Genomic DNA, 27,048 nt, shown 5'->3' with positions numbered 1-27,048 from the left:
TGACTATTTCGAGTCAAAATAAAGTCATTTTGACTTTTTCTTGACTTTAGTGTGTTCCTTGGCTACCTCTTGCAATTCCGGCATGTTCAACTGCAGATTACACAAAATTATGTGATTTCTGTCTTTTTTTATTGTGATAACTAAAATAATAAATGAATTACCAAATAATAATTTTGTTTCAAGACATAGGAGCTGTCCTTCATTTGTAAGTGGCAATGCTGTGCACATCCACAGACTACTTTAACTGAAATATCAATATCAGTTGTTCAGCAATATCCTTGCATTTGAAAGTGTTTTTATTACATTGAGTTATTATTATATTTTTGAAGACAAAATTTTAGGAACAAATTACCTATTACTACATTTTAAAGCTCAGTGATCTTTTGCGGAAATACATTACATAAATGACCAGTATCTGGAGAACTAAAATGAAAGCCTTTACTGTATACTTCACCCATATCAGTAACAGCCATAACGAAGGACGAGCCACAAGCGATGCAAACGATCTTATTTCTATCAAATTTTTCTTCCTATAATATGTGCTCAATAATTTATGTCTCTGAGGAAAAGTCTAACTTTGATTTTGATTCTGATTCTGACTCTGAAGAAGATGATACCTGTATTGGATCAAGGTACGCAAACCAACTATATATCTGAAATAATCATAAATTATTATAATGATATAAATATTATTGTTAGATTTTACATGAAATATTTACTTTTCCATCATCAATAAGGACGAGAAAATCTGTTTTATTGCAAGCAATATCCATAATATGTTTCTCTTTTAATTCAAGCATTTTAGTGGGTTCAGTTATGACCGTACCCAGTCAACAAAGTCTGTTCAAACAGATTTTGTCAATTTCTGCTACAAATTTTTGTCGACAGTAAGATTGCAGATTGTATAAAAAATTTGTTATATCAAATAATGATAACAGAATGTCAGCAGAAATGTTACAAAACCTGCTGACATAATTTGATAGCAGAAACTGAACATGATTTGTTTAAAATTATCATAGTAGATTGGTGGCAGAAACCGAGCAGGATCTGCGCAATGAAATTTGATATCAAATTGTCGGCAGATATCGAGTAGAGCCTGCTGATATAACTGACGGCAGATTGATGGCAGAAATTGAACATGATCTGTGCGACGCAATTTGACAGTAGATTGTCGGCAGAAACCGAGCAAGATCTGCGCAATGAAATTTCATGTCAAATTATCGGCAGAAATCGAGTAAAGCCTGCAGATATAACTGACGGTAGATTGATGGCAGAAATTTAACAGGATCTGTGAGGCGCAATTTGATAGCAAATTGATAACAAAAATCGAGCAGGATCTGCGCACACAATCTCTGATAGCAGATTGACGGCAGAAACGGAACAGAGTTTGCATGATTCGATAGTTCCTTCACTTATCGCTACGTGAGCTGTATTTTCTCGTAATCTAATTTCTGTCAGAAATATATATAAAGTCGCGAATATGAATAAAAGACTAAAAATATAGTAATTATCATTTTAATTTCTATCACTTTAATTTCTGGTATCTGATACAAGCAGATGAGATTCAGAATATTAAACTGATTGGAATCAATATGATAAATGGAAAATTATTCATGTACTGCCTATTTGAGGCATAAAGCAAGAATTTAATTCTAAATAAATTACATCTCCAGTTTTACAAGTTACAATTACTTTTACCATTTACTTTATTATTAATTAAATTAAATTAAATTAGTCCTTCGCTATATGAGATGTGACTACGATATAACATATATTACATTAACATATATTACGATATAACATATGACATATATGTCATTTTAGAAGAAAATTGTAATTAACTTGCCGATAATATTCTTATTTAGCACTTGTAATAATCAATTTTGTTGCATTTATATAATATTAATAAAAGTAAGCGCAAATCTTGTGCAGTTTCTGCTGTCAATTTGCCATCAGGTTGCATGCGCAGATTCTGCTCGGTTTCTGCTGGCAATCTAACATCAAATTGCATCGCGCAGATCCTGCTCGGTTTCTGTCGACAGTTTGTTGACAGGTTATGTTTTACAGATTCTGTCGCCAAAACAAAAGCTTAATGCGGACATAGATGACTACAGTTCTGGTGTGGGATTCTGATCGAATTTGCTGCCAATCTGCTGCCAACCTGCTAACATTTTGCTTACTGGGTAATGTCATCTTTTCTTATATTCGGAAATTTATATACAGACTCTCCTTGATAACCCATCCATAAATATACCTTTTAGAAAGACAATGTCATTAATTTTAATATTCTATTTATACATTCTGATTTATTTTATACACAGAATATCAAAAAATTTGATTACAAAGATAATAATAAAAAAATTATAGAAAATAAATTTTTTTTACTCATTTATATATTATTTTAGCATGGATACTACATATAATCTGATGAATTTATTATTAACACATAAGAAAGAGATACATTAATTTTAAAATATCTTTAAAGCTAACAATGTGAATGTATTAAATGTAAAAAAAATTATATATTGTAATCTCCATTCTCTTTGTACAATAAAGATAAGAAAACATCAAAATTCTTCTAAAGTTTGAAATTCAAAGTTAAATCTTTTTATCTATACACTTTATTTAAAAAGGTAACAATTATATTTTTCAAACATTGTACTTAAAATTTTATACTTATATATAATAAAACTTATTTCTATAACATTATTACACACACAATGCTTTATAAAATATAATATAATATGTATAAAAACATTTTATATAATTTTAACATTATAATTTTTGAGCATACTTCTCCTTCTTTTGTAAGAAGAACTTCTTTATATCTTTATTACAAATTTTATTTAAGATTTCTACTTTTGTTAGCTGTAATATATTATCTCTATCTGGTATCCCTAATTGATGATTTTTGTTATTTCTTATGGCATATATATGTTATTTTATCTCTCGTTACAATTAAAGCTCCATCATCTGTTTGAAAATACATGAAAGTTTAAATGTTATTGTCAAAGCAGGAAAAGATAACAAAAAATAAGAAGAAATTTTACCATATATCAAAGCCAGATCAATTCGCAGAAGAATTTCCTCTTCTAGCAGAATAAAGATTGGCCATTTCTTCAAGTTGAACAGATATTTGTTACTAACAAAATTATTTTGCAAACTTTTTGTCTTGTCACTCCATCTCTCTATTAAGGGGGGATATACATTTAGAACGATGAAAAAAATCATTTTTTTTTTTTTTAACGATAGAGCTATATCTGTAGAATATTTTCCCAAAATTTCAAAGAGAAATTCGAAAAACTTCAAAAGTAACAACCCGTGAACGCTACTCCTCACCGCTTGCATTCGGAGCGTGCGCTGCAGGTAGAATCGAGAGCTCAGAGGGAAAGATAGGAGGACCTTCCTTTTATAATCCCTTTCTTCAAATTCTTAGCACGGTTAGTATTTCTCAACCAGATGTTTCTAAGACGATTAGTAGAGTAGAAAGTGGGGATTATAACAGCTGTAGTCGGAGTCAGTTGAGTTTTGAAATTCGAGCCGTGTAGAACGATTTCATTTGTGTACACAATGTCCACGTATCCGAAAAGTAGTGATGGATCATCGTATCGGTCGTCGAGACCACGGAAAAGAAGGTTCTACGGTAAAAAAATCTAATGAAGAGAGAGATAAGTCTGCAAAAGAGAGTGCTAGCACTCGAAAACTCGCCAGTGCAAGTAGTGATGATGTGCCATGGAATCGCTTGCATGGATACCGGCTCATCGAATTTTTTACGGTATTCACAACGCTGTCGGATCTCGTGATTTGTCGAGAGTGTAAAAAAACAGTGAAATTTGAGGAGGCTGGAAATCGAGGCCTCGGATTCAAACTTGTCTTGATGTGCCAATGTGGTCGCCGTGATATAAACTCATCACCACTAATTAACACTGGTTTTGAAGTAAATAGAAGAATCGTGTTTGTGATGCGTCTATTAGGTATTGGTATGGATGGATTAAATTTATTTTGCAATTTAATGGATTTGTGCGAAGGTTTGAGAGAGAGTTCGTATAATAATATTGTCAATCACATTTACGAAACTACAAAGTCAATATTCGAATTGTGCTCGAAGAAAGCCGTCGAGGAAGAAAAAAAAGAAAATGAAAAGCAAGAGCGACCTATATTAAATTTGAAAGTATCCGGAGACGGTTCTTGGAAGAAACGTGGCTTCAAATCGCTGTACGGTGTGACGACGCTCATAGGCTACTACTCTGGAAAAGTAATAGATTTAGTCGTGAAGAGCAGTTATTGTCAAGCGTGTACATATTGGAAAAATAAAAAAGGTACTGAAAAATATAATGAATGGTTTGAAGAACATGAAGAGGAATGTTTGAAAAACCACGAAGCCTCTGCAGGCAAAATGGAAGTTGCTTCAATAATAGAAATGTTCTTAGCTTCTGAAGAAAAGTTTGGCGTGAAATATGAAAATTATATAGGTGACAGCGACTCAAAAACATTTAAGGCAATTTTAGATGTAAATCCATATGGCGAAGATTTTACAGTAATAAAAAATGAATGCATAAGTCACGTCGCAAAAAGGATGGGTACTCGACTCCGAAATGTGAAAAAAGAACATAAACTTGGTGGCAAAGGTAAATTAACTGATTCTTTGATAAAAAAATTGACAACCTACTATAGTCTTGCAATTCGGCGAAATATTAACAGTGTGGAAGATATGAAAAAAGGAATTCTGTCGACTTATTATCATATGTGCTCTACGGGCAAAAATCCGAGGCATGAGTACTGTCCACTTGGAGCCGACAGTTGGTGTGAATGGAAAAAAGCAGAAGCTACAGGAGCCAATCCAAAGCTATTGAAGCACCCTACACCACTGCATCCAGACGTACAAAGACACATTCTGCCGATTTATGAAAGTTTATCGAATGAAGAGTTATTGCAGAGATGTTTAGGCGGCCACACGCAAAATGCCAACGAAAGTTTAAATTCGACCGTTTGGCGTCTTGCTCCGAAGCACCTGCATTCTGGACTGAAAATCATAGAGATTGCAGCTTATTTAGCAGCTGGTTTGTTTAATGAAGGCTATGCATCTATTTTACAAGTTATGCATGCGTTACAACTGGAAATAGGAACGTACGCCAAAAATTTTGCTGACAACAGTGATCGGAAGCGAATACAGCGACAGGAGCGGCGTAACCTTTCACAAACGAAAGAGGCCCGTAAAGCTAGAAGGGAACAATTGATGAAGGAAAATCAGCTTTACGATAAAGATGAAGACTTATTGTATGGGCCCGGTATCGCTGATTAACCCGTAAGTAATTTAATCATTGACTTTTTACGTGTCAAAACTTTAAACGCGTTTTTCTCAAAACTGCATTTTCATAACTGCCGTACAAGATTACTCAAAAATTATTCAACCGATTTTATTCAAACTTTGCAGAAATATTAATAACATAATTACCTTCTCTTTAAATTGAATAGTTTTTGAAAATTAAGAAAAAAAAATTTTTTATTAGTAAAATATTACAGAAAATTTGCGTAAAATATTGAATTTTTTTTTCAATGCGTGCCATTTTTTTAAATTTGCATTTTCTTAAATTTAATTATATTCATATAGAAACTATACATATTCTAACTGAAAAATTTTTTGAATTTTGTTGCAGATCAAAGTCTACAGCAAGCTACATCGTACGGCAACTTGCAACTCCCGTGGAAACCTTCCCGGAACACTGAGCCACAGATCCGCCATTTTGAAAATAAATAATAAAAAAAATTTTTTTTTGTATGCTTCAATATACCATTAAAGTATACCTACAGTTTTGTAAATGTAGAACCATTATATTTTTGTTAAAAAATTCCTGACAATTGACTAATTATTGCCCGTCTAAATGTATATCCCCCCATAAGACTGATTTTTTAATTTATTTAATAAATTATTAATAGAACAAGTTTGACAAATTAATTGATAAATATTTGATCTGCTTCAAATATTTGAAATTTTGATTTCAATTACTTCAGGAGCTCCCCACTCTCGATCGCCGCAGCGGCCGAGCCGCCAAAATCGAGGGACTTCAGAGCAGGCCCAGACTCAGTCAGTCTAACTCGCGACACCGAACCGACAAGTCCTAAACTGGACTCTAACTCTAAATCCTAATTCCAAATCGTAATCTTAACTCTAACTCTAATTCTAATTCTAATTTTAAACCTTAAGTTCATTTATAAATTCATTCTCAAGTTTAAGTGTTAGTTTAAATATATTACATTGTGTGTATTAATTTAGAAATATATATTAGTGTGTGCTAAATCTTGTGATTATTCAAAGGGAATCCTAATTCAATAAATCCATATCCCACGCGACGCGACGTTAACATATAGATATATTCTTATCCAGGCACGTGCTAATAAATTTATTATAATAATTAAATCGGGACTTCGCATTTGAAGTGACGACTCAGAGAGGACGAACCGTTCGCCGCCTACAGAGAATCCGAAGCATAATTAACTACTAAAATTAATAATTCTGATTTGAAGTGACGGCTCGGAGAAGACGAACCGCTCGCCGCCTACAGAGAATCCGAAAAATAATTAAACATCAGAATTAATAATTCGGATTCGTGGTGTTTGTTCTGAAAGGACGAACAGCGCGCAAACACAGCTAAGGCAATCCTTGACAGTGAGGATCGCCGCAAATTGAATCATTGCCAAGGCAACACAAATCTGAATATGATTTTCAATTTTTACAATGCCTAAGACACGCCGTGCCGGTAGAAAAAACCAACTCCGTCGATTAATAGCAAGATATCATCGTGCCGCGTCCACTGACTACATACTGACTCGATATCGTGTAGACGGATCATTACGACAAAGAATACGAACTGCTATTCGCGGGTAAAGTGATAAATAGTGATTGCGAGATTAAGTGGCCAGCTCAACTCACACCGATAGACGTAGAGGACAAGCCCTACCGCTCGACAACTTTCCACGAGAAGGATCCACGAGGCGTGACGTCATCCAATGTGCCTGCGTAATTAATCAGTGGAAAATAATCAACCACGTGATGGAAAATATTCTACAGGATTTTAGAATATATCAGGTAAGTGGAAAATTTGAAATCTTCTGTTCAAGAAATCCTGCACATGCAAGTTTCACTTTTATTACCCGATCCTTGTTTTTCTGATGCGACCCGAGTTTCACTTTTATTGCCCTGGGCGAACCTTTGTTTTGTGAGTCAGGACGATTTCACTTTTATTGCCCCAGGTAACACTTAAGTTTCACATTTTCCAGCCAATTTTAACCGTCTAAAATATTTTCTAAAATATTATTCTCACGTAAAATATACATAATATTTCTTAACATACAAATTATTGATATAAATATTATTAAATTAATAATTAATAATCTATAACTAATCGAATTAGACGGTGTAGAATCATTAAACTTAAATTAGATATTCTAATTCATATTAAGGTCTGATTAATTATAGAATTTTCGTAATTGTTAATAACAATCGTGTACTTTTCGACTCATGTGCCCACGAAAATTCTACAATTACATTCCTGCTCCTGAAGAGGAAGAAGTTATCTTCGAACCCGAACACATCTTTTGTTCTAAGGCATGTGGCTATCGACATATCATTACTAAGGCCGCCTGTGTTTACTCTGTCGCGATAAACTCTCCGCAACTGAGCAGGGGTCTTGGGAATTCGTAGCCTGACATTCATTACTAATCGGAGATAGCCCAGTTGATTTAGAATGCTCTGCGTGTCCTAATCGTCTAACTCGTGTGCATGACGTAAATGAATGCCTCGCGTGCTTGCGAAAGCATTCGGAATATCAAAAATTTGTTACGTCCCGGCCGGTCGTTGCTGCGAAGGCGGATGCAGGTACTCGGATTACGGCCCAGACAATGATCGCTTTTTCGGGTCAAACGAATTACGCGATTCTTCCCGGGGATACGCGCGATCTATTATATTCGCGATGTATAAAAAAATTTTCCAAAATTTTCTTCCGCGATATATTTAAGAATAGTGCAAGCTCTATAAGGCGAGTGCAAATAAATCGGATAATTCGTCTCTAGCGGCACTAACTCGATCTATTATGTGTATGTATATCATTCCGTCGGAGTTGCTGGTATAATCGTTAGGATTATTTTGATTGAACACCACGAATCTGAACTATTAATTCTGATGTTTAATTATTTTTCGGATTCTCTGTAGGCGGCGAGCGATTCGTCCTCTCCGAGTCGTCACTTCAAATCAGAATTATTAATTTTAGTAGTTAATTATGCTTCGGATTCTCTGTAGGCGGCGAACGGTTCGTCCTCTCTGAGTCGTCACTTCAAATCCGAAGTCCCGATTTAATTATTATAATAAATTTATTAGCACGTGCTGGATAAGAATATATCTATATGTTAACGTCGCGTCGCGTGGGATATAGATTTATTGAATTAGAATTCCCTTTGAATAATCACAAGATTTAGCACACTAATATATATTTCTAAATTAATACACCCAATGTAATATATTTAAACTAACACTTAAACTTGAGAATGAATTTATAAATAAACTTAAAGTTTAAGATTAGAATTAAAATTAGAGTTCAGATTACGATCGATTTCGTAGATTTATCGAAGTTTCGCTTTTTCTTCTTCGTTTTCTTGTGTGTCTTTTTCTCTCGCTAATAGTAGCTTTTTTATAGTATTAAAATTAATTCGCCGCGAGTTCTCGTAATTGAGAGTAATACCCTTAACTTTACAAGTTTCGTGAGTATTACCCTCCGGTGTTCGCACGATGTAGGCGTAAAATTTCGGGCCCCCGGACACGAACGCCTCGATATAGCTACCACGGCCGTAGCTTTCGAGTTCGTTCGTCATGTCGCCTAGAAAATTTCCCGTAGGCGGCACGTATTCGTTCGAATCACCGGTGCTTATAAAAATACACGAATCCGTATCGTAATATAATACACGACGATCTAACCGTTCTAGGTACTTGTACAATTTTAAACGCGCTAGTGCAGTCGTATACGCGGCTATCACGACGTTTGTTATCGGCGAGAGAACGAGAGCCTCTTGTCGCAGTCGCCACGAAACATACATTACCTCGTCATTCACGGATAATATGTCGGTTATCTCGTATTCGACGCTCGTTAATAATGTCGCGAAACGTTGTTGTGTTTTTACGATTTCGGTAGTCGGCAAATTGGATCGTTGGCCGAATTTTCCCCAGAATGAATTTAAACACAGTTTCGCAACCGAGCGTAAACCGGGATTCCGCGCGATGTTTCGCTTATCAAGAGCGATACCATCGGTTTTTTCATATTCCCTCAAGTATCGCTCTTTTGTCTCATCGTCTCACGTTTTCCCCGCATTCGCTCGGCCAACCACTGGCTTCTTGTTTAAGCTGTAAAAACGTATTAATATATTCGGCGAACAATCCACCCTGCCGCGACGTACGATCGTATTGGCTAACTTTATATTGCCAAATTTCGCTTACTAACGTTACGAAATAACCTTTTTCGACGGCCTTGCGTAATTCGCAGGTTACCCAGGTACCCTCGAATTCACGCTCGCTATCATTATGGGTGCACGGTGTCTGAGAAAATGTTTCGCAGCAACTACGACATAACGCGAAGAGTAATTTTCCTCGTACGCGATGCGGAAGTACAGGGTGAAATAAATCACGAGGAGGGAGTACTCTACAACGTATGAGGCCTTCGACCAAATCGAAATTATAATTCGGCGACCTTCCGACTAACGCGCTGCATTCATCGTCGACGTAAATTTCCGGATGGCCGATCGGAAAAGCGCCCGTCTTCAATACAAACGGGTATAAAGAGCATACGTCGACATAGCGTATTTTCTCCGTATCCGTGACTTCGTATTGAGTTGCGATATTTCCCGTACGCCCACCGAAAAACGCGTCGCGAGGATCGAGCGGCGGTGTTTCTACCATCGGATGGTTCGCGAGAAAATCATACATTACACGATTGTCGCGCATTTCTTGGTCGAAGGCGCACTCCCACTTTTCCGACACTATGTATCGCCGCTGACGAAGTCGCCATGAAACTGCGAGAGTTCGTTCATATCGCAAATTTAATGTATCTCCGCGATCCTCCCCCGACGAAAGCGCTTTATCGCGATTTACAGGGAAACAAGACGGACATCCGTGCCAAAAGCAACCGTGAAATTGCAATACGTGACGCTGCGTTCTTCCCGCAACAGACGTTTCGAAGTAACCGTCGACGAGCGTACCCTCGATCGTGCGATATTCCCGCGCACGCCCCGCATGGTTTTATGGTTTATACGACGGTCGAGTTCGCGCTCCATCTATATCAGCCATTGTAAGGCTTTACGCGAATGATTGCTCGCGCATCTGTATTCCCCCGTAGGAATGATGCCTATCGTATCGGCTTGCAAAAAGTTTTTCCGGAAAACCGTCATGCAAGTCGAAGCAATAGTTGTACATTCTTCGAACGGACATACATTTCCGCGATCTAGGAAAATTTTTCTAAACGCTACGCACGCTCGTCGAAGAATATCAACATCGTTATGGCAATAACACACTATCTCGCGTTGGAAATCGAACGCGGTATTTTTTTCCCTCATTTCGGTATGCCATGTGAGAAAGCGTTCGCGCTCTTGCAATTTCATGCTATCCGGAGAATAATATCGTGCTTCAGGTAACGGTCCGACGTACGTTTGATTTTCGATAGTATTAAATAAATGCGGAAAAATGCCTTTATCCTCAGTGTCCTTTAGCCCGAAAGCCTTAGGTAATTCGGATAAGCGTATCGGCATATAATTAACGCTATCGATGAATTTTGTATGTCCCGCAGTTAAAAGAATAATTTTGGTGCCGTTTAAAATTACTTTCGGTTCAATATCTCTGCAATTTTCCACGATATATTTCAAAATAAATTGCGCGTCGAACGCTTTTGCATTATGCGCTATACAAATTATGTGTTTAAAATATTTTACCGGACGCGTAACAAAATCTACAAACTGTTTAACCGGATCGTGTTGAAATACGAACTCTCGCACTCCGCACTAACGATACCACACGGACATGTTATTTTCCCCCGCGCATGCTTCGCAAATCTGTTGCGCAATGCATAGTGTCGGAATATGTTTTTTTATATTTCCCGTTCCTTCGACCGTCTCGTCCTGTCGCGTTTCGAAATCGTAAAATACGAATGCCACACGTCCCTTTCCGCGTTCATATACACGTTCGTTTTTTTCCGCGTTATCACATATGTTTCGTGCTTCTTCTTCTCTCGTACTAGATATATCTACCTCATCCGGTACCATCGTTGACGAAGATGGCCCGGCAGAGGAAATATCGCCACGTTGACGAAGAGGTTGCATATAACACATATGATTGCGCGGTTGTTGTGAACGGCATAATTTACAGTAAGAAACGCCGCATTCGTGTTTTAAATTTGATTTAACGATACGTCCGCAACTATCGCAAAATCGCACGATGCTACAAACATTAGCGCGTGTTCTACCGTCGTACAATTTCTCGCTACGATGACGCTCGAAACACCCTGCACCGTAAAATAACCGATTGCACGCGTCGCATTTTATTTCGGCGTAAGTGGAATCGCACGGCGATACGGATAAACATCGCGGGCATTTATTTAAACACCGGTGACTATTAGGCCTATCATTTCGAAAGCCTACATTACACGCTACACAATAATCGCGAGTACCAGCGGCGGCTTTTAAATTTAAAATAGGATTATAATGATGCGAATCCTCGTAATACAAGATATTTAATCGCCGCGAGGACTCACGTCCGAGAGAAGCGAGTATTTCGGTTCCGTCTTACAACGGCTTTTCGCCGCGACCGAAAGTATTAAAATTATACACAACAATCGCGATATTGTCGGCGGCGAAATAACGTTGGAAACGTTCGATTTCGCGAGTCCCTCTTCCGGTATTACGACACCGGCATTTCTCGTTAATTGCAATGCACATTCGCGTTGTAACGAAGAATGCGGATATCTTATCGCATTCCATTTCTCATGCAGCTCACCTGCACAGGTATTACCGCATTCCCTATAAGTTTGAGCTACTACGAGGGCGCGAGGGAAGCACAGGTTATCCGAATTATTAATTTCGACTATCGAACGTTTCGCGACATCCCCGCGTGTTAACGCGACGCGACCGCGACCTGAAGGCATCGAGACATTATAAACCCGTATGTTAAATTGGTCAGCGATATCGAGACCGGCGCTCTGAGCTAACGAACTCACGAGTCTCCAAATATCCTCATAATTCAAATCACGCGCCGGACGAAAAAATATACCCGCAGGACCATGAGATAAATTCGGCGAATCAAACGATAATCCTACGTAATCGCCCGGTTTGCGTGAATTTAACGCATACGCGTGAATTTCGCGAAACGCGTTTTCTAACGAGTGATATATATCGACGCCTTCAGTCAACGGTCGTATCGTGAAACTCGCTTCTCTACCGATTACCCGGAATCTTCTAAATTGTCGCGCATTTTCCGATATTAAATTTACAAAATTGAAATTATTATTTCCGACCTGTTGCTGAAGTTGTTGCTGCTGTTGTTGTTGCTGTTGTTGATGTTGTTGTTGCTGCTGGTACTCATGCTCCTCCTCCTCCTCCGCGCCTTCTTCACCCTCCACAGTCTCGGATGAAATATTTTCCGAGCGGGGTAACTCAGCTACTTCCCCCTCAGTTTCCTCTTCCTCCGCTTCTTCTTCCACATTGCTGCGAGAGAGCGCTGAATTTTGTTCGCCGTCAACACCACCTCCGTATTGCACTGTTAAAAACAAAAAGCCGTATAAATACTACATTATAAAATACTATTTTTATTATTTTTATTATTTTTATATTTTTATACTCGAATGTAATCCGTACTATGAATGTTATAATACAACGAAATAACTCACCTTTTTAGCAATATTCGTTGTTTTTATTCCGTTACTAATATTCTGGGGAATAGCTAATCCCCCAGCGACGAGTTTCTAAAGAAAAATTAAGAATTTGTTGGATTAAATTCGAGCATAAAAATACCGAGAAATAAATTAATAAAGTTACCTTCTTTGGAGGGAGCGTATACATTTTCGTCTTCTTCATCCCCCTCTTCTTCCTCTCTCTTTGTCTCTTCTTCTTCTACGACTATCACTTCTTCCTCTTCCTGCACTTCTTCTTTTTTTCCGCTTTCCTCTGGCTCTTCTTCATTAATCTCCACTCTCTCGCGCTCCTCCATCTCTCAGAAATTCTAATAATATTTTAAGATTTGAATATTTAATATTATAGAATCAAAATTTAAAAAAAGTTTTAAAAATACTATTATATTCGGAATTTCGTTTTAGTATATATTTTACATCCACATCTTACCTGGCGAGAACACTTCGCTATCGGGGCTGCTGACTGCGTATGTGATGTCGGCAGCGTCATCGTCCATGTTTTCCTCGCCGTTGTCGTCGTCGTCATCGTCGTCAAGAACGACAACGGGAATCGCCGGATTTTCCTCGAGTAATCGCGGTCTTCCTGAAATGTAGAACATTATTATTAGTATTAATTATTATTTTTATTACTACCGAACAATCTATCTGAGAAAAATTAGCACGCGTTTTTATTACGTGCAAACTTACGTGAAGGACCTGCCTCGGATTCTTCTTCAGCGCGGCGTCTACGCGAAGGTCGCACCATCGCTGTTCTCGCGGGATTATTGTTTCCTGTGATTAATTAGTAATTAAATATTTAACTTTATAATCGCGATTTTTCGTATTTTTTTTCATCGAAAGTAAGAATAAATAAAATAAGTAAAATAATTACCCGTCGACTGGATCCTGCTGTAGTTTTGGAGTAGGTAGGTTAAATGTCCACCTACATCAACCTCTTCTTCATATTTCTCATCTTCTCTCAAGGCCCTTCGTGCACTAATTATTTCGCCGGCAAGATTTAGCAATTTCGCGTCGCCGCCGAAATGCCCCAATTTATATAAAATTGCAAGCATTGTATCGGAGCAGACACACGCGAAACTCGAAAATACACTATAATTATGTTCACTCGTTTCCGTTAATTTGGAAATGTAGCTCGCGGAATTTATCTTTGGAGATAAATTCGCAGCCAACTTTACACATCTCGATATCAAAGTCTTATTACACGCCACTTTTTTTCCTCAAAGGAATAACACGCGAGCGAAAATCGTACAAGTTTCCTCGGGCGAAGAAAATCTCGAGAATGCTTATATTCGGTTAAAGGTTGTCCGTTTTATATATTTTGCTTCCCACTCGAAAAAGGAAAGCCAAACAAACCTTTATCGCCGCTCGGAGAAGTTCGAAAAAAATGTAGAAGTTTGAAATTTCTTGTAGTCATACCGTATTGTAATTATATTTTTCATCGTAGCGCGAATAATCTATTTTTGATTTCTTATTTTGTTTTTCGAAAAAGCAACTGACGCCAAGCATTTTTCTAATTACCTTAATTAAGTATTGGTATACGCATATGATTTCTTGAAAACTAAGCGTAATAAAAAGAATTTGTAATTATTTCATTTGTCAAAGATTTTTATTTTGCGTTGACCATAGCTATTACACGAATAGAATAAATTTTTAAAATCATTTGTTTTTTTATAAGAAAAAATACTCGTTTAATGCTAATAATAATAATAATAATAATAATACACGACGTGTTGCTGCGTGTTCGCAGTAAAGGACAGAAGGAGATATTGGGAGATATATTGAAAACGTAGTAAAAAAAAGTACTCTGTGAATTTTTTTTAAGAAAAACTTGATATTTATTATTAAATTTTATCGATGTACATTCATTTATTGGTTTTCATAAAATTTTCGTTTCTGTAAAATCGTACAAGAAATTTCATTAAATTTAAGGGGGGAAGACCCTCCAGACAACAGGTTTTTCAATAATTTTTTACAAAAAACTGAGAGTATTTATTACATTGAATGAAATTACATATTGACATTGATGTTCAAATGTATACACACAAATTTTTTTATAAGAAAAAAAAACAAAATGGCGGCGCTACAGCTGCTCAAACTTGGCTCCTTCATTTTGCGCTGTGGAATGCCCAGCCCCTTGTAGTCAACTGAAATCAACCAATCAAAAGTTTTTCATTAAAATAAGTTATTTCGCTTTGTATGTACCTATTTTTAACGAAAAAAAAAATGAAAATTTGAACACAAAAAGAAAAAAATTACACTTTTTTTTATAAACAAATTGTTAAAAACAATATTTTTAGTAATAATTATTACTAAAAATATTGTTTTTAACAATTTAATTTTTTTCTTTTTGTGTTCAAATTTTCATTTTTATTTTTTTTCGTTAAAAATAGGTACATACAAAGCGAAATAACTTATTTTAATGAAAAACTTTTGATTGGTTGATTTCAGTTGACTACAAGGGGCTGGGCATTCCACAGCGCAAATTGAAGGAGCCAAGTTTGAGCAGCTGTAGCGCCGCCATTTTGTTTTTCTTATAAAAAAATTTGTGTGTATACATTTGAACATCAATGTCAATATGTAATTTCATTCAATGTAATAAATACTCTCAGTTTTTTGTAAAAAATTATTGAAAAACCTGTTGTCTGGAGGGTCTTCCCCCCTTAAGCGAAAGTATCTCTACAAATACAATGCTGAAATATACATCTAAAAATGTTAAATTATTAATTTGAGTTCGGACACTTTGTTCGATTTCTTCATAATTTCCTTTAATTTTATAATTTCACAATCTATGTACGATGAGGGAAGTTTTAATTCTATTTCGTTTAATATATAGTTAGCACGTATTGACAGTATCAACGATATTAATTAATTGCGACAAATGCGTATCTACGCATTTTATAATATTTTCCAAACCGAGGAACGTAACTTTTTGCATCAAGATAGCGGTGTTATAAGTTTTTCGTTTCTTCAACGCAGGTTCTTCTTCCTTCTCGCCATTAGTCGCGGAATATTCGGTGGTTTCCTTGTATGCCACTAGAATAGCCCTCGCGCCATAAGCACTGGTAAAGTTGATGATGATATTGTTAATAATAATCGGATTTAATCCCCCCGTTCTTTTTTGATCCTCGTTCAAATACTGCCTCATATGATCCATGCAAGCTTGAAATTGCTGCCACGTGTCGGAGTCGAGATAAATCCTATCGGCATTATTGCTCGTTAATTTAACAATTGGAACGAAGCAATCTTCCTTCGTCGATTGCAATCCTACTTGTATCTTCTTAGTGAAGGATGAATTAAGTCCATATGTTGTTGATAGCAACAAATGTCGGTTTCTTCCACCGTTACCGATTTTATTGTCTCCATTTCCCGGCTCCTTAATATCACAACGTGCGCGGATTTCACAAAACTGGCTATTTCCGTCGTTCCAGCCATTGCTATTAACTTTCGAGTGTACTATGTAAAAAATAGTCACAACAACGATAGCGTATTTGCGTAGAATTTTTCTTCTTCGCTCGAGGCTTAACTTCTGTTAACGACGGAATTCGAATGAATACGCGGTTTGTCCTCGCGCATATATTACTGCTTCTCCCCCTCAAAAAAAATCTAAAAAGAGTGGGGGGAAAATAATATGCGCAGAAGTGAGCATAAATGCGTGTTCAAACAAAATATTTTACAATAATCAAAGAAAAAATACCGAGAAACTTCTATAAACGTTTCTAGAAACTTCTAAAATTTTTCTCTAAGCTATATCTCGGTGATTCACCACGGGAAAAATATTTAACGATGTTTTATTAGGGAAGATTTTTTTTCATTATGAAAATATTTTTCTTAACCTTCTAAAATAATTAGAAAAAGACTTGTAAATCTAAATGATAGATATTACGTGCGGGGGTATATGCGAATGTTTAATGTAAAAAATGTGAAATCTTATCAGATTTCTTAGTCGATACGGTATATATGCTGTTTCGGCATGAGAAAAAAATAGGTGGGTTTAGGATGAGGGTCTCGCTAGGGTGGATTCAAGGCGAGAATATTTTCCATATCTTCCTAAATTATTTAGAAATAGAATTGTTTTCTTAATCACTATTGCAAATATAACGGATCTATTTTAAAATAAAAACCATTCACGGTTATCTTAAGATGAAATTATTTTAATGGATGTCTCTAGTTTTTTTAACGTGTGTTTAGGCTTTTAAGAATCTCTAGACATTATTATTATATCACGAGGGATGGTATTTGTCTGAGAGAGCTATCGGCTGTCTCATAAAATACGTGTATATACAGGTATTTTGTAATTTAGACGATACAACGATTTAAAATATATTTTCTAGAATTTAAGCATTTGTTACGTCCGGCGGACTCCACGATTCTTTTTTTTCCTCGAAATTATACGATAAACATTGGTAGGGCCAATTCTTACTCGTAGATATCTGAGACAGGGAATAATAAATGGAATCTGACATTAAGCGGATGACCAGTCGCTGTCAACTCAAATTTTTTACTATAAAATCAAATAGTCGTATATGGTTATAGTTGGTACGTCCGGTGAAATGTAACACCACTTGCGCTCAAACGATCCTTATCAAGTACCACGTCAACAATAAGCATATGATACTCTGTCTCTTAGAGTAAGAAACAATAAATAAAAGTAATACTAAGGGTGACCAGTAGCTATAACCTAAGATTTTTTAAAACAAAATTGTAGTTACAGCTGTCACGTAAAAATCCAAGTGCTTCGCATATTTATAATGGTCCATATGAAACTTTTCTATTTGACAATTTAGACAAAAAGCATACTGGATCTTGGAAAAATTATCAAAAAGAAAACAATCTTTGAGACGACACATATGTTTGACTCACGAGCAAATTCTCATGAACAGTAAATTAGTCATCCTACTCCCATTCTACTGGATAAAGCTAAGTCTCGAGCCAAAGAGCTCAATCAATTAAAAATCTCAAGAAACCCCTCTCCTTCCAAAAACTTCCTTGTCCCTAAGAAGGGAGTAATTGAAATTGTCTCATTCGTTCAAAAAGATCCCTACTATCCAGTATGGAGGAGGAGCAATGATTTTAAAATACGCGAGCACAAGTTGCAGCGGGGGGATTCATACATTCATTCATTAGCACTCTTTTTCTTAGTCACAGTCGAGATTCAGTTATAGTTAAATATAGAATTTTGAGAATTCAGTCTTAATCTGATTCAAATTATATAGCCTCGGGGATTCTTTCTTGTGTCACGCAATTGAATTATTAATCCGCTTTATGTCTTAGCGAAAATGTCTTATTAAGATTTAATTGTGCATTATGTGTAAGTGGATATTTATTAAACATCTTCTGGTGGACATCTCCATTAGCCAGCTCTTCATGCTATAATGGCGAAGACTTCAGCCAATTTTATCAAAGCATTCACTCTTGTGATGTCAACGAGTAGTGAGTAAAATTGAGTAATTTTTATTTCCTCTCTTTCACATATCTTATTATTTCACCATTTAAATTGAAACATTTCATCTTTTATTTATTAACTTCTTGCTTTTCTCTCTGAAAGATGGTTCTCGATTAACTCCTTGATTCTTATTTCCCTTTAATTGTTCTTTCAGATTAATTCAGCGCGAATTAGTATAATTTTTTAACTTTATACCTCATTTCAGCCTTTCCTTATATATATATTTAACTCTCCCTATTTCTATTTTTCCCATTCACTTTTCTTTAATTTCTCATCTCCTTTATATTATTATTGTTATTATTATTATTATTATTTTTTTACATTATTTTTCTTTATATTATCATTACTTTTTGAAGAAACCGTTAAAGTAGATGAATGATTTTCGAGCTCAGACTTGGCGCGAATCTCTTATCTTAATTTTATTACTATACTTTAATTTAGATCTGTGTTTCAGCGAATTTATAAAATTTTAATTCTAATTACAACACATATGCGCAAGCGACGAATACTATACTTCCTTTAATGAGTAAGCGTTATTCATATTCTTATTACACATTCGGTTTTTATTTTTGTTTTATTTCTTATATTATATTAAATATATATATATATATATATATATATATATATTGTAATAACCAGTCAGAACTTGATTCTTAACGTAAATTCCTCCCTGTATATTCTGACTGATGACCTCCGAACGATTGTAACACCCGCGAGAATATATACATACACATAGATACCCACACACACCTAGTTATAAGCGCTAACATGTATTTTTCATTCTTTCTTTATCTTTTTAAATATTATATTGTATTTTTAATTTAATATATAATTTAATTATTTAATCCGTTTTCTTCCCTAAATCCTGAGATCGCACTAGGTCCCATCCCGCGTAACAAGGATTAAATTCCTTTACCGAAAAGGGACTACCGAGCGAATAGGCTTAAAAACACAGCGTTAAAAAGACCTTCGCTCGCTGACCTGTGTCAGGCCCTTCACATTCGTTCGACCCGATCCATACACACGCCTGAATAAAATGTGTCACGGGGTAAGTAAGTTACGTTCTTCCATACGGCCCACCCATTCCAGGGCCTGGACGTAACATACTGATAAATTTGGGGGCTCGTCCGGGATAGAAAAGTGCGATCTTGGAAATGGGAAGGAATGTAAAAATCTCGATAAAAATTAAAAAATCCTTTTAAAAGACAATTCTTTGAGAGTAAAATATATTCAAATTAAATTTAAACCTTAATTTATATCAGATGGTATTCAGATTTATATCAGATTTATATCTTTGAATTATACACGCTATACACATATATTCCGATAGCAACTCCTAAATCTATTTCAAAACAAATCTATTTTAGTTTGTGGATATTAGAAACAAACTCTTCTTTTTATTTATTCATAATGTCAATATACGATACATCCTAGCCAAAGTCCGATGATTTTCTCGATATAATTATTAATCAAAAACAAAACAAAAATTAAATAAAATTTGTATTACAGAAATTTATATTAAATTCGTATTAAAGAAATAGGAAGTGATTTCAAAACAATGTCTTATCAAAATCCTTTCGCTACGCTAAAATACGCTGTTGAAGCTGTTCCTTTCTTCGACAGCAATAACATTCCACTAAATTATTTCATTGAAGGATGTAAAGAAGCAAAATCTATGTTACCTGAAGAAGTAGAATTGCAATTTACTAAAATCATAAGAACCAGAATAATCGGAGAAGCTCGGCGAATTATACAACATCAATTTTTTAGTAGCGTATCGCAATTAACGTCCTATTTAAAACGAATTTACGGTCCTTCGAAAAATGTTTATCAATTGCAAGGAGAATTAGGATGTATTTATCAAAAACACAAAGAAGACGTAATTAGTTATGCTAGTAGAATTAAAACTCTTGGAAAACAAATCTTAGAAGCATATCAATATCTAGAAAAAGTTTTGCCTGATGAAAATATTAAAATATTATTAGAAAAGAACATGTGTGAATGTTTCATAAGAGGGTTGAAGCCCAACATAGAACAAAGAATTACCAGAAATCTAAACATAGAAGACACCATTGCCGACGCTTTGAGGATTGAACGAGAATTTCGAGAGATAGTAAATTTGCGACAGAAGCAAGACGCCAACTCAAATCAAAACGAGCTACATTATACTAAGTGGTTGCAGGAAACATGTCAAATCTGTTTTAAAAAGGGACATATAGCCAATAACTGTTGGAAACTCACTCAATTTTCTCCGCAAATTTACAATGAGACAAATTTGAAAACCGAAATATTAATATGTCAAATTTGCAAAAAACGCGGACATGGCGCTGATAATTATCGCCTACGTAATCTTCGATATCGTCAATCCACAAATATAATACGAGAGGAAGTTATCTCGTGTCAGTTATGTTCGAAATCAGGTCATGATGCAAAGTCGTGTCTGCAAAACGATATTAATAATCTAACTAATAAAATTTCTATAATCTGTCAGTGGTGTGAAAGGCCTGGCCACTTAGCTAAAAATTGTTGGAGAAAACAGAATTGTTACGTCCGATGGACGTCGTGATTCTTTTCTTTCTTTGAAGCTATACAAAAACTATACGATAACCATGTGCGCGGGTAACTCTCGGCGATATCCAAATCAAGGAAACGAAAAATAATAAATGAGTCTAGACTACGCGGACAACATGTTATTATAAATAGAAAATTTCCACTAAAATAAAGAACTGTAATAAAATCGAACTCGCACATGTTTACAGTTAGGACGTTCGTTAGAACCATCGGAACTCTAGTAACAAAGCGATCCATCTTAAGAATCGCACCAACTATAAACATATGTATATCTAACCCTTGCAGCGGATATCTGAGATCAAGAGACTCGAAGCAAAAATATACAAGAAAAACTAGAGCTAAGGATGGTCAGTCGTTGGAACTTAGAAATTTTAAATCGGAACCAGAACCGCAATAAAATTTTTATAGCGCTCCACACGTGGAGCTATGAAAATAGAAACCCTCCAGGGCTGCAGAATCTTAAGCTAGTAATCAAAAGGGGAAACTAAACAATTCGCCTGGCCACCCTTAAGCGCTAACCGAAACGCGAAAAGACTCTCGCAAGTCATAAAATCTGTCCGCTAAGCTCCCACTCTCTGCTGAATAGAGCCAGAATTTGGAACCAAAGGGGCAGCCTATTACAATCTTAGAACCGCCTTTCCCTCCAAAATCAGCCCCCTTGTTCTTAAGAAGGGGAGCAACTGAAATTATCTCATTCGCCCAAAAGGGATTCCCACTATCCAGAAAAGAGGAGCAGCAATGACTTTAAAAACTCGAGCGCAAGACGCGAGACACAGTCTTTCCGTACTCAAAAAATTCTCCTGCAGTTGCCAGTACTTCTTCCGCAGTTTGAGCGTCTGGGTCTTAGCTTTCGCGAGTTAGATTAACCGAAAAAAGAAACCCGAAGTACACGAAGTGAACAGAGTCCAACATCAACCAGGTCACCTGTTCTCCAGCATTGGGGCCTCTCCGACCGCGACTAGAGACTCGCCTTGACTAAATCGTTATTTATATATGTATATATATATATATATATATATATATATATATCAACGCTCTCAATAAGTAGTAAGTCTAAATCCTCTCTCAGTCCTTATTTCTCCTTCCCATTCGATTGAGAAACGATCTTTAAGTAATTAAAGAGTTGAATTACAGATCTTTAAGGTAATAAGAATTTAATCAATAATACTCCCGATCAGTTAAAATTCCATAGTAACCATCAATAGTAATCTATCGTTAACAGTTCAATTCCCCTCTCTCGTGTTAACCAACTGTCATTGGGAATGATCCTTGATTTTTCCTCTAATCTATAGAAGATAAATTTCGACAATTTAATAATCGTTTAATTACTTCTTGTCTCTTTCCTCTTCCTAATTATCCTCCTCATCTCTCCCTGTTCGTCTAGAATCTCCGCAAGGCGATTCGCGAACAATCCCTCGTTCGCCGGGAATCTCCGCAAGGCGATTCGCGAACAATCCCTCGTTCGCCGGGAATCTCCGCAAGGCGATTCGCGAACCATTCCTCGTTCGCCGGGAATCTCCGCAAGGCGATTCGCGAACAATCCCTCGTTCGCCGGGAATCTCCGCAAGGCGATTCGCGAACAATCCCTCGTTCGCCGGGAATCTCCGCAAGGCGATTCGCGAACAATCCCTCGTTCGCCGGGAATCTCCGCAAGGCGATTCGCGAACAATCCCTCGTTCGCCGGGAATCTCCGCAAGGCGATTCGCGAACCATTCCTCGTTCGCCGGGAATCTCCGCAAGGCGATTCGCGAACAAATCCTAAACCGAATTTCTCCTAAATTTCAAACCTTTATTTGAAACCATTTTAGAGTCACGTTAATTCATTTCATTCCCCTTCTATTTATTACTTAACTATCTCTTTATTTGTATGACCAATTTAAACTTAAGAGTAAAATCTTTCAGAACGAATTATTATTTTGCCTAAGGCTTATCCATCTTTTCCCAATGACAACAGTGATATATTTTATAATAGCTAGTCTAACATCAAATCAGTAAGATATTCAGCGTCAAAATTATTATTAGTGCCTCCCACCGGTAAACGGCGGGCAGCGTTGCGGTGGCGGAATCGGCTGAACAGACGGATACAGGCTCAATCTTTACCTAAACCTATTAATGGCGATACCTTAGATAATATTGACGCGCCCGTTAGCAGTAAAAAACTCGACACACACACCTAACCCCTCTTCCTCACCCCGTATTCCGAATTATTCTCCAATCTCGTCCCCAGGGCATTCCTCGACCTTCCCCGGTACACCTGTTCCAGGCCCCGCGCCGTCGTCTGGTTCACCCCCCAGATCTCCTACCCTGACCCCACCAGAATTTTCTCCTTCCCCAGCTACTTCATCAACCCTTGTATTCCAACCCTCTCCTTTGCCTTCTCCCGAACCCCCTCGTTCCCCTTCACCACCGGGAGCGTACTCCTCCCATACCTGTCATCACCCTCGACTCAGACCCTCCTTCCCCTTCCACCTCCTCAGAGTTTTCTGAATTCAGCGAGGCTCTAGGAGATTTCGCGAGAGATCTTCCCGACCTTGAACAAGATTCCCCCGATTTCGACTTCCCTCCCGATTCCCCGTCGGAACATCCTCACCATAACGAAACACCTGAATCTCCCCATCCCGATTCTCTAAATTATTTCTTATCTCAGTTCCCCTTCTTCGATCTCCCCATACCTGAAGGAACATTCTGCGTGGGCCCAGGCCGAGTTAACCACCAAGATCTACTGAATCACATAACCACCGCCCCTTCCAATTCCGTCATCCCCTGGTACCTCCCGGGTTATCACCTCCCTTTAGCTGTCCCTATCCAAGCCCTCTGGAGGAGGTTTCCTCCTTCCACAGCTAGGATTGAAGAACTCTGACCCTTCGCTTTTTCCCTCACCCAATAAATTTGTACATAACCCCCCACTTCCTGTAACTTACACACACTTATCCGCAACCGACGAATTCTATACCTCCCTTAATTAGTAAGAGTTATTCATCCTTTTTTATTTTATTTACACATTCACTTTTTCATTTTGCTTTATTTCTTATATTATATTAATTATATGTATATTGTATTAACCAGTCAGAATTTAATTCTTAACGTAAATTCTTCCCTGTATATTCTGATTGATGACCTCCGAACGATTGTAACACCCGCGAGAATATATACACACACACGCAGATACCTACTCACCCATAGCTACAACTGCTAAGATGTATTTTTCTTTCTTTATTTTTGCATAATATATGTACTTTTAATTTAATGTATAATTTAATTATTTAACCCGTTCTCTTCCCTAAATCCTGAGATCGCACTAGGTCCCATCCCGCGTAATAAGGATTAAATTCCTTTATCGAAAAGGGACCATCGAACGAAGGCTTAAAACGCAGCGTTATAGAGACCTTCGGTCGTTGACCTGTGCCAGGCCCTTCACATTCGTTCGACCCGATCCATACACACGCCCGAATAAAGTGTGTCACGGGGTAAGTAAGTTGCGACCTTCCATACGGCCCATCCATTCCAGGGTCTGGACGTAACAGAATGAAGAGTATAATTTAAAAGATAAACAACAAATTATTTGTCAAATTTGTAATAATTTTGGACATACTACCAAAAATTGTTGTTCTAAAGTAAGTCAAATTTCAACCTCTAAAGATAATTCAATTTGTCGATATTGCAAAGAACAAGGTCATCTCCTTAAAAATTGTCAATTACGAATTGCAACGAATAATTACCGAGAGAAAAATAATCAGAAAAATTACAATAACTTCTCGATGTCGGATATAGAGGAAGCTCAAATAGATTTCAAGCCCGTCCTAGAGAATCAAGTAGATTATCAAGTAATAAACGCACGGCCTGTAACAATAAATCTTGATAAACGCGGTCGCGCGCCTACTGACCAAGTTAATATTAATGATAAACCCACTCAAACCATTTTTATGATAGATAAAGGATCCAGTCCAAATTTAATTAAAGAAAATTTTATACCTAAAAATATAAACATTAATTATACAAAAATATTGCAATTAAATGGCATATATAATTATCCAGTATATACGTTCGGGAAGATCATATTAAATCTTTTTAAGATATCTGTGCCTTTTCATATAGTATCTCACGATTTTCCAATCCCAGAAGCTGGAATATTAGGGAATGATTTTTTAAAACAAACTTCCTCAAAGTTAGACTACGCACAAGGATGTCTGACCGTATCTGAAATTAATAATATACCTTTCTTCACGCCGGAAATGATCACAGTGCCTCCACGGTCAGAGTCATTATTTTATGTAAGAGTGGAAAATCCTGAAATAAAAGTAGGATATATACCAAAATTAAAAATAGCACATGAAATCTATTTAGGAGATACCATCGTGGAAAACTTCGCTGGAAAGGCATATTTAAACGTCCTAAGTACATTGAATGAAGAAATGGATGTCCACGTTCCTATTATACGTCTAACATCTTTGAATAATCTACTTGGTAATCAAGAAAAAGATTTTGAAGTTCTAAGGAATCAGGAACAACCAACGGATAAAAGGGGAGAAACTAGTATTTAATAAAACGCACGAAGTATTTAATAAAATATTTAATGAGTTTGATGATCGTGAAAATAAAATAGAAATTGGAGACAAAATCAATAACCGTCAAAATAAAGATCATCAAGATAATATTATTATTAAAGAAGCTCGGGACGAAGATAAGAAAGAAATGTTAAATCAAGAAGAGAAGACTCAAACCCAAAATAAAAACAGAATTAATTGTGAAAACAAAATAATGAATAAAAATGAGAAGAAAAACAAAAAAGATTATCTAAACAACTTGAATAATCCCAAGTTCCTTGGAGAGGGAAATTACCAAACTCCTCCTGAAAATATTAATAATCCAAAAATCCTTGGAGGGGAAAATGACCAAACCCTTCCTGAAAATATTAATAATCCAAAAATCCTTAAGGAAGGAAGCTTCCAAGCTTCCCCTAAAAGAAAAATTTCTAGATTTTCGGAGGGAAATTTCCAAATCTCTTTAGAAAATTCTAGCTCCGTCGATTGCGAGGAGGGAAGTTACCAAACCTCACCACGCAACTCGGCACGTTTCAAATCTAAAAATTCTAAGGAGAGAAGACAAATATCCTCTATAAATATTAATTTTCCAAGGATTGGATTATCCACAAGAAATCTCAAGAATAAATTTAAATCTTCTCATGTCACAACTGATGACGTTGTTGAAAGGGCTCAAATTTATAATTTAAAAACAAAAAATTTTCGATGCAAAAATAAGCCTTCTTCCAAGCTCCTTTATTCCTCTCAAATTAAAACACAAGAAGTTATAGAGAAATTTATGCGAAAACGCAAATCACAAGAAGAGGAAAATATAGAAAATCGAGTAATTATTCCCAATAATTTTGAACTGCACCAATGTTTAATAGTCGCCGAAGAAACGAAGAAGAATCAACCCAAGAAGATTATGGAGCTGCTACGATTGAAACATTCAAATGAAAAACAACAATACAGTATTGGAGACACGTTATCCAGGAAACCTGTGAGTTTCGAAGAGGTGAAATATAAAATGACGACAATCAGGAAATTTTTAAATCTAAACAATTCAAAAGACACAGAAGCAATCTCTGAAACATTGACAGGATTTGATAACAAGAAAGAAGAAAATGATGATTTTAATTTGTGTTTTTCGAATACCGAGAAAATCGAAAATATTATATCTGAAAACAATTTATCCAATATTGATATTGATTCTACATCATTTACATTCGGAGAATTAAGCCAATCTTTTGGATTACAAATATCAGAACAAACTTTAATTCACAGTTTTCTTAAGCGAAACAAAATACAAACAAGGAGCCAAACAGTGAAATTAAAGGATAATATTAAAGAACTAAAAAAACGAAACGACCCGCCGGATAAAAACTATCATGTAAGGAAAAAAGATGAGAAGAGAAAAGAAACGACGGAAGAAAAAGCAGTTGGAGTCAAAATAAAGAAGCCTACTATAATTACTTCTTTCAACAAAATAACTGGAAACATCATGAAATTTTCATCAAAAATCGGAAGAAGTAGCAAAAATATATTAACACTTCAAGATCAGTCGGCAAAATTTTGC

General features: G+C 36.3%; 2 protein-coding genes across 3 annotated transcripts in view; both read left to right on the top strand.

Moving 5' to 3' along the window:
* Positions 1 to 3,554: 3,554 nt before the first annotated feature.
* Positions 3,555 to 5,779, top strand: LOC145963089 (uncharacterized). The gene is made up of 2 exons (XM_083084744.1): positions 3,555 to 5,305; positions 5,658 to 5,779. The coding sequence occupies exon 1, from the start codon at positions 3,596 to 3,598 to the stop codon at positions 5,300 to 5,302; it is 1,707 nt and encodes a 568-aa protein (XP_082940870.1). The 5' UTR covers positions 3,555 to 3,595; the 3' UTR covers positions 5,303 to 5,305; positions 5,658 to 5,779.
* Positions 5,780 to 6,017: 238 nt separating this feature from the next.
* Positions 6,018 to 27,048, top strand: part of LOC145963110 (uncharacterized) — a 72,549-nt gene continuing 51,518 nt past the window's right edge. For both annotated transcript variants that reach the window (XR_014436078.1, XM_083084775.1), the window contains exon 1: positions 6,018 to 7,087. The gene's annotated coding sequence lies outside the window, so the exon portion shown is untranslated. The remainder of the gene's footprint in view (positions 7,088 to 27,048) is intronic.

This window comes from Camponotus vicinus, unplaced genomic scaffold (genome assembly GCF_025532165.1).
Source record: "Camponotus vicinus isolate PSW18456_S1 unplaced genomic scaffold, iyCamVici1.0 SCAF_12, whole genome shotgun sequence".
Taxonomy (NCBI): domain Eukaryota; kingdom Metazoa; phylum Arthropoda; class Insecta; order Hymenoptera; family Formicidae; genus Camponotus; species Camponotus vicinus.
This window is presented reverse-complemented; position numbering and strand designations above follow the sequence as displayed.